This window comes from Solenopsis invicta, chromosome 4 (assembly GCF_016802725.1).
Source record: "Solenopsis invicta isolate M01_SB chromosome 4, UNIL_Sinv_3.0, whole genome shotgun sequence".
Classification (NCBI taxonomy): Eukaryota; Metazoa; Arthropoda; class Insecta; order Hymenoptera; family Formicidae; genus Solenopsis; species Solenopsis invicta.
This window is the reverse complement of record NC_052667.1, coordinates 10,988,285-10,997,536: the sequence shown is the minus strand read 5'-3', so window position 1 is coordinate 10,997,536 and position 9,252 is coordinate 10,988,285. Positions and strand designations below refer to the sequence as shown.

Below are 9,252 nucleotides of genomic sequence, written 5' to 3'. Positions count from 1 at the left end.
TATACAAATACTTCATAAGCAAATATGCATACTTATATTTAATAATATCATTGTATATTGCTTTAAAATTGTAATTCTTTTTGATCAGTTATTAGGCTTGTTTTCTATTCCTGCACTAGACTGCACTAGAACGTTTTTCTTGCTTTCACTAACTTTCAAATATATATCTATTTCATTTTAAGTGCACACTAATTCAGGGAGTTCAGGAACAGAAAACAAACGGATTATCTCTGTCGATAATCAAACTTGGATGTTAACATCAAAACTGCAATTTTTAATAAAAATCGAGAATTTTTGAGTTACAAATACATAAGCATATCTATGAAACTTCAAGATAACAATAAATTATAAAATTAGTACTGTATTGTCAATTTATCATTAAAAATTTAACAGTCACACAAACTTCCGTAAGGTTAGCGGTCTTTAATAGTCTCTCGTCGGTGGTTGCGCTAACAACTGCATAAACGAGTGCACCCTCTGCTGTCCTCTGCTTCATGAGATCACGTGAGATCTTCAAGATCAAGAAGTTAACCTCTTGTTTACTTGAAAAGTTGAGTTATATACAATAAATTTCTTAACGGTGTTTATTGTTACTGATAATTGATAAGAAACATCAAATATGGCTACGAAAAAGATCAATGGATTGTATGCGCCTTTTAATAAAATGTACAAAAATATATTCATGAAAGATGCAATGATGCAACGCACATATGCGACTATAAACGAAGGTGATACTGAAGTTATTCATACTGGTCAGGTAAGATTCTCTTTATCCCCCCCCCAGAAATACCAGTGCTAGAATTAATTTTTAAACAAAACTAAATAAAATTGTTTATTAAACATTTTTATTTATCAGAAATAGAACTTGATGAAATCTTAGTAAAATTTTTCTCAAAATTTTTATACCAAGTTGGAACATTTTTCCAAAATATGAATAAGGGAAGCTGTCAAGAAACAATTCACTGATTTTAATAAAATTTTATGGGTGTGTAGTATTCATTCACACCTTTACTGTAATAAAGCAGTTTGTTGTGCATATTGTCATTTTCTTGAGAATGCCCAATATCCACAACAAATTGTTTTACCACAGCAAAGGCGTGAGTGAATACTACACACCCATAAAATTTTATTAAAAGCCGTGACTTGTTTTTTGGGAATTTCCTTTGTTAGAATGTTTTCATCTTTTCTTAGAACTTTTCATATATGTGAATTTTGAAATATTCTAAAATTTGTATAAAAAATGTGAGAAAAATTCTTTAAAAAGTTATAAAATTATACTAAAATTTTGAAAAAATTTTTAAGATTTTGAAAATAGGGAAAAATTATGTGAAAAATGGTCACCAAGGTTTTGTATTTTTTCAAATGTTTTAATACCTTAGAACAGAAATAATCTATGTTCCAATATATTAGTATTGAAAATTTATAGTTAACATTACATATACTACAGATTTTCAAAACAGTGAAATTCTGGACACAATCATAATAGTATAGGGCCCAAAAAAGCAAATTAAAATTACAAAATTGTAAAGACTGAGATAAAGAAATCAAAAGTTCATTAATTTAAACTGTTTTGTCTTACTGAGTCTTCTTCGACCAATGATAAGTATAAATAAATAGTCATAATAAAGTGATATAAGTCATACAAACGTAATGATTAAAAGAGAGGTAATAATAGCATTTTTTAAGGGTTAGCACCAAGACACATTTAGTGCATTTTGCACTAAAATTTAAACTTTAAGAAAGAATGTTTTAATGCATTTTGCAAAATGTTTGATGATAGATTTCTGGCATTTTCTTATACAAAAAATGCTTTAGTTGTATTATCAATAGAAATGATTTTATTGTTAAATACAAATATTTAAAAAAGCTAAATAAATTCGTAAAAGTTTATAAAGATAGAAATCTTATTGATGAGAATAGTCATCATCAGAACAGTACATCAGGTACAAAATTAATTGTAAAGACTGTGATGTCTCATACAACCCAACAAACTAAATTTACTAAATGAAACACACACGTGCACACACACACACACACACACACACACACACACAACAATTATATATTGGGGTATTCCTCCGCATTTAATTAAAAAAGTGAATTAAACTGTTTTGTAACAATAAACAAAAAGTATTGAAATTACAAACATGTTATTGGACCAATAGTGTAACAACACAATGATAATAAGAAAACCTTTTTTGGTCGTAGCTAGGTCTTAGTGCTTATATTTATTTGTGTGATTTTCTATACTTCTCCGAACTCAACAAGAATGTGCGCCGAATTAATTTTCGGTCGTAACACAGCATGTCGAATAAGAATTAGTAATATCATTATTTATATTAAATTGATTAATTTAATATAATAATTGATGCTGATTTGCATCTATATACCCATTCCCCTCTGAAAAAACTGTAAGAAATTTATTGCGAAAAATAACACCCCATCCAGGGTTCGAACCAGGCACCTCCAGAATCTCTAGTCCTGGTGTCTTACCACCTCAACCACTGGGGCACAGTGATATTTCTCGCAATATTCGTATATAAGTGACAACGCATTTGAGGCGCGTGATTCAAATTATAAACATGTTATTGGACCGATAGTGTAATAACACAATGATAGTAAGAAAGTCTTAATTCGGTGCACATTCTTGTTGAGTTCGGAGAAGTATAGAAAATCACACAAATAAATATAAGCATTAAGACCTAGCTGCGACCGAAGAAGGCTTTCTTACTATCAAAAAGTATTGATTAACAAATACTTACTGAATTCACTGTATATAACAGTTTCACATTGTAATTTTATTGTATCCAAAATTTATTTATATCTTTATATTAAATTTAACAAACTAAATATAATTTTTACCATAAACTCATTTTCAATACATAAAATTTTCTAATATCATCTTTTATCGTTCTTTTGATAAATACTTTTTAACAACTGTTTCATTATTTAATTACATAAAGGAGAGAAAGAAGTCGGAGGATACGAGGGTGAGTCAAAAATTTATATGGACTTTTGCTAGAACATATCCTTAAGTTTGTTATACTGCGTCCCAGGCAGGTAAGCTTTAAGTCGGCACTACGAAGGTCTCGTGATCAAAAGTTGGACCTTGATTGCGTCAGTTTGTTTACCGCTACGAGCGTGTAAACGTGGCTGCTCCGCTAGAAATTTGTACCAAGGAGTAACAGAGAGCTGTGATATGATTGCTTTAGTTAGAAAGAGTGAAAGGTGCTGAATTTATTGGAGGCTTTCAACACAATACAGTGCTTTACCACGCAGAAGTATATATGAATGGATCGAAAAATTTAAAAGTGGACACACAAGTGTGACACATGAAGAGGGAGCAAGACGCCCGTCAACTTCCACCACTAACGAAAAGGTTCAGCAAGGTCAAGAGTTGATACTAGCAAACCGGCATATTGTGTTAAAAGCCTCCGATGAATTTCAGCACCTTTCACTCCTTCCGACTAAAGAAATCGTATTACAGCTTTCTGTTCCTCCTTGATGCAAACTTCTAGTGGAGCGGTCATATTTACACGCTCGTAGCGATAAACTATAGACTTAGGAAACTATAGACCGAGCGTAAACTGCTATCTTAGACAAGAGAGGGCGTGATAATCGACGTAAGGGGAAAAACGTACGCTAGCTTATGGGCCAGAGGACGAATAGAGGATAACTTCGGTTAGACTCGGAAAATTCGGCACGTTTACGCATACGTGAAGCCGAGTTTATCCTCTATTTCTCTTTACCGCGTTTATCACCACCCCCGCAAGAGTACGCTCAGGGTGTGCGATAAACAGACGCGATCAAGGTCCAGCTTTAATTATAGGACCCCAGTAATGCTAACTTAAAGCCTGCCTACCCGGAATGCAGGGTAACAAACTTAAAGACATGTTCTAGCAAAAGTCCGGATAATTTTGACTCACCCTTGTATAATAACAAACATCAAATACTTTTATTAATAAAAAGTTAAAAACTACAAATATCGTGCAAATATACTGATAAAATGAAATATTATAAGAAATATAAATGTTACTTTTAATTTTAACAACTTTACCAATCAAGCTGGAGGTCAGTAATGCACTGTGAATTTTTCACACTAACTATTGAAATAGCCGTTAAAAAGTGCCACTGCGGCGCCATATTTCTTCACAAAGTTTTTTTTTTAGGCGGGGTATAGGCGCGTGCAACACGGGAAATTTTGCTCGGACGCGAGTGACCTCACGATTTTCCGTCTTCGATAAATTATAAATTACATTCGTTCTGTGTATCTGATGAATTTCTATCTATCTAAAGTGTTTGATAGAACTCGATAACAAACTGACACTCATAAGAATTATGTTGCGTTAATATTTACTGAATTAGAAAACAAAATGGTATTCCACCACTCTCTTCTCTCCTGTATTAAATTTATTTAATATTTAAATTAACTTAATTTATTTAATATATTTTTTATGTTTGATAATTATATATTATCATGCTTTATTAGGTATTTGAGAAGGATGACTATCGATTGGTAAGATTTTTAAATAGGCCTAAGGAAGTTAATAAAAATTGGGCGATTAAATTGATAGATGAAATACCACCGTCTCCTAAAAAAGATAGAATCGTAGCTTGTGACGGCGGCGGCGGTCCCCTTGGACATCCAAAAGTGTATATAAATCTCGTAAGAACTGTGTAATACATATGTGTTACAAAAAAAATATATAATTTAGTAATTATATATAAATCACACTTTTTAAAATAAAATATATGATTTTCGAAAGCCTTCTTATTTAAATTGTAAAATTATATGATTTTTAACCTCTAGAGCAGTGCTCGGAGTTAGTTGCTCATTTCGAGCCGATTCTTGAAGCGACGCCCACTGTCCCCCCACTGCCGCTCGCCGCTCGACTGTCGAGTCGGCGATCACGCGGCAGGCGCTCTGCATCAGGAGCGTCTCTGAGTAAAAAATACGCTAGTAGCGTACCATTCGAAAAATTTGTTGTAAAAACTTATCTTAATTCTAATTATCGTATATTATTATCATTTATATTTTTACAAAAAATATATATGTAAATAATAGAAATTTTTATTTATAAAAATTATGTAAAAAGGAAAATTTTTTATGACAAATTACTCAAATAGTACGCTACCAGCGTATTTTTCACTCAGAGACGCTCCTGATGCAGAGCGCCAGCCGCGTGATCGTCGGCTCGATCGTCAAGCGGCAAACGGTAGTGGGGGAATAGTGGGCCACTCTTCAGGAATCGGCTCGAAATGAGCAACTAACTCCGAGCACTGCTCTAGAGGGTCAGAATCCGATCGGTTTTTGACGATTTAAATGAATTTTGATATAAAGAAGACAAAAAATTTTGATTAGTTTATAAATAAATTTTTGTTTAAAATTTACCGTGTGCCTGTTATATCGAGCCGATAGGGGTCATTATCATACATTAAGCCAAGCGAGTAAAAAATATAAATTTCTTTTGATAACACAGGCATACAAAAAAATGTGTCCGAGGGACTACACCTATGTATCCTTATATATTTTGATGCCCTGAAACCAAATATGACTGCAGAATTGCTCCATCAGGTCAGGATTTTTTTTACCGAGCTAAATAGTGTGTAATTTTAAGGAACGTTTAGCAATTTTTTGAGTGTAAAAAAAAAATCTTGATCTGATGGAGCAATTGAGATCATATTCGGTTTCAGGGCGTCAAAATACATAGGGATACATAGGTGTAGTCTCTTGGACACAATACTTTTTTTGTGTGCCTGTGTTATCAGAAGAAATTTATTATTATTTTTTTTTTTTTTTTACGTAATACTTATAATGTAAAGTTGTTGTAGTCGGATATAATAATCGATTATAGCATTGTAATCGGATATCTTACTCGCTCGGCTCCGAAATTTGCTGCGAGTATGTTACGTATACCCAAGGACTTTGATTCTGTCCATGGGGAAATTTTCCAAACTAAGAAGTCACCACTTTCTACATACTCGCAGTTTATAATTAATGTAACGACTAGAGCTTATTGGTCGTTACGTTAATCATGAACTGTAAGTATATAGAAAGATAGCGACTTTTCAGTTTGGAAAATTTCCTCATGGTCAGAATCAAAGTCCTTGGGTGTACATACTAAAAACCTGTAGTATACGTAAACTATAGATTTTCAGTACTAGCAATGAATTTCGGTACGCAGCCTATGTTTAATGTATGGTAATGACCTCTATTGGCTTGATAGGCACATGGTAGGTAACTTTTAGACAATAATTTCTTGTAAACTATTGTGCATTGGCAATAGTAATTATACTGTATAGTAGTGAAGGAATATACTACAACATATTTCAAGTTTGACAAAATCTATGATAAAGCTTGAATTTTTCCTTGTGAAACTGTTTATTTTAATAGATTTATATTACTATAAAATATGTCAAGAGGGTCATCGATTGCAATTACAATTGCAAAAACCGATCGCGGTTCCGTTAGAGGAATAAATAATTAAAAAATAATAAAGTTTATTTAAAAAATTAAAAACAACTTTTATATAATTTTCAAAAATTAAAAACAACCTTTATATAATTTTTAAAAAAAGATTGAACCAGTAACTCTTATGCTTTTTTTGATGGAAAAGTATATAATTTTTTTATTTAAAACTTTTATTTCTTAAAAATAATAGTTTTGATAAAATAAGAGTTCTAGAATCTTTTGAAATAGACGATTATACAGCGTACCTAACAAGTATCGAACAGTGAAATATCTCGAAAACGAGGCATTTGAAAAAAGTTTCATACAAAATTTATAAGATTTCAAAAAAATGGTTTAAATGGCGGTATTCATTTGACCTTAAGGCAATGCTGGAGTGCTGGCCGAACTCGATATCACAGATTTTTTTTTAACGGAGAGTCAATCGACCCGTGGTCCCGCGCGGGGCGAAGGCCAGATTTGCGTTCTTTGTCACGCACACTTGAAACAACCGATATTTGTTAATGTGCAGAATTAGCTCGCGGCTAGATTGACGGAATAGGTTCGAAGTGGGAGAAAGAAAATAAATCGGTACGCGGTATTGAGATATGACTGACAAAACTATAACATTTATTTCTAAGCGGAGGCCTTTTATACTTTCTGGATCGCGCGCTCGGCCGTTTTCGCGAAATCTCTTTTCTTTCAAGATTTCATTTCGGGATTCCCGTTCCTCCCTGACTGCTGGTACAGGCGCGCTTTCGCGGGGATTTCTTCTTGCGACTAGCCGGTGATGCGCGAGCGCGCCTTCTGTTGTTTAAAGTCGAACAGCGGCTTCCGGCTGGTGTTCGCCGGGAATAATGCGTGTAATATGCATGCATTGTTACACACTTATAAATACATAATCTGTTCTTGTCTTCTATTTCAGCGCCATCTAGTGCAAGATCTCTCAACTATTACGTTACACAATTACTGCTCTTTTACTCTTCAAACTGATTCCGCACACCAGTTTACATATAAAATTTTAAGACTTCTTTTATGTTAAAGCTTCTTGGGTCATTCAGTAAATGCAGTATTATTCTTTATTGTAATTCCAAGAATGCACCACGTTCATTTTATACGAAAAAAAGTTTCAAATTTCTTTGCGCAGCAAATGTTGACTAACAAAACTACATTTTTATAATCTATTTTCGTTTTTTATATCAAATTGTAGCTTGCATCCTTCGTTATTATCTGTAATTTAATTTTGCAAAAAAATTTTTCAACCTGTGTCTTCAATAAAAAGATCTGTTGAAAATGCGTATCCGCACATTTTCCAGCATCGCCTTAAGTTCAAATATGAAGAAACTATCAAGGTCAACTTTATAATTTTTTAAATAAATTTCTTTAATATAAACATGAAAATCCATATTACACTCAAAAAAGTGAAGATCTCTATGAACCAAATATCTATCGATATTCCGGCATTCAAATCATAATGGATAGTGCCAAGAGAACATACGCATGCATATGTTCACGCATGGACTTACATGAAATTTAAGAGTTTTAAGATTTAAAGTTTACACTTTAATTTCCTTTTTGATAAAGCTTCGTACAATAATTTGTTTCTGAATTGTACTGAGTTTATAAGAAAAAGTTATTTGTTTTGTAAAATGGTATAACTTTGTCCAAAAAAATTGTAGAAAAATATTCAACATATGGATTTATTCGGAGATCAACGAACTTGAAAATTCATACAGTTTTGTGCCATGCAACCGAGCAATGCAATTTTAAAGAAAAAAATTTTTTCCCATTTTTGGAAGTCTTTAACGTCTGTCATTTTGTGAAAAATTTTTATAACACAATTTTAGTTTTTTTTAGCTATCAAATGTTTAAGTTTTAATTTAAACTTCGGTTCATTTTAATACAACTTTTTTGTTTGAATTGCCGCTATTGTAAAATTATATTCAAATTTTCTGGCCTGTTTTTCTTTGCGGATAGATAATAAGACAAAAATCAAAAATAAAAATGCAAAGCAAAGGCTTCGTTTTTCAATTATAAATATTCACATTATTTAGGTATTTTTTAAAATATTTAAATTAAATATTTAAATATTCAACATTACAAAATAAAAAGTAACAAAATTTCCATGAAAACTTTGTTTCTTAATTATAACATTTAAATATTCTTATACTTTATTTTTTCCTGAATATATTTGAATATTTAAACTTTAGATTTTTTTTCCATCTGTTGCCCAATACTCTTTATGTCTTCAATTATATATTATTTATATACGAATATTTATTTAAATATTATAATACACAGCATGCTTGATTATAATAAAACGAGTATTATTTCTGACAGCAATTAAATTTGTTTTATTTTTTTCTTTAGGATAAACCAGGCAATCATATCTGCGGTTACTGCGGCCTGCGTTTTTATAAGGAGAATCATCATTAAATGATCGTGTATGAGTAATAATATTAATTATTAATTTGTAGATATACTTTAGAATGTAATATGTTTATTGTAATAAATATATAAAATAAAATACAACACAAGTTATGTTTGAGAAAATATTTAGTAAGAAACAAAAATTAGATATGAAAATTATGATTTGTGTATGTATGTGAATGTGTGCATGCGTGTGTGTATACACATATATTGCATATTTTTTTAAAAGCAGTTATGAGTTTTGCACCAATTTATTCATATCATTATTTTGCATAAAAGTATAAAAGTTGTCAAAATGATTTATTGACGAGATATTTTATATCTAAACATGTTAGAATTAGACGTATAAAATATCTCGCGAACTATACAGGGTT

The 9,252-nt window shown here is 31.5% G+C and overlaps 1 protein-coding gene across 1 annotated transcript; it reads left to right on the top strand.

Annotated features, from left to right (window-relative positions):
* The first annotated feature begins 417 nt into the window (after positions 1 to 417).
* Positions 418 to 8,989, top strand: LOC105200610 (NADH dehydrogenase [ubiquinone] iron-sulfur protein 6, mitochondrial). The gene is made up of 3 exons (XM_011168246.3): positions 418 to 757; positions 4,490 to 4,666; positions 8,819 to 8,989. The coding sequence occupies exons 1-3, from the start codon at positions 620 to 622 to the stop codon at positions 8,882 to 8,884; spliced, it is 381 nt and encodes a 126-aa protein (XP_011166548.1). The 5' UTR covers positions 418 to 619; the 3' UTR covers positions 8,885 to 8,989.
* The last annotated feature ends 263 nt before the right edge of the window (positions 8,990 to 9,252 follow it).

Bases quoted from the DNA above. Each gene is read 5' to 3' on its own strand.
- LOC105200610 (XM_011168246.3), top strand. From the start codon at position 620: ATGGCTACGAAAAAGATCAATGGATTGTATGCGCCTTTTAATAAAATG. The intron at 758-4,489 runs GTAAGATTCTCT...ATGCTTTATTAG, and splicing joins AAGTTATTCATACTGGTCAG to GTATTTGAGAAGGATGACTA. The intron at 4,667-8,818 runs GTAAGAACTGTG...TTTTTTCTTTAG, and splicing joins CAAAAGTGTATATAAATCTC to GATAAACCAGGCAATCATAT.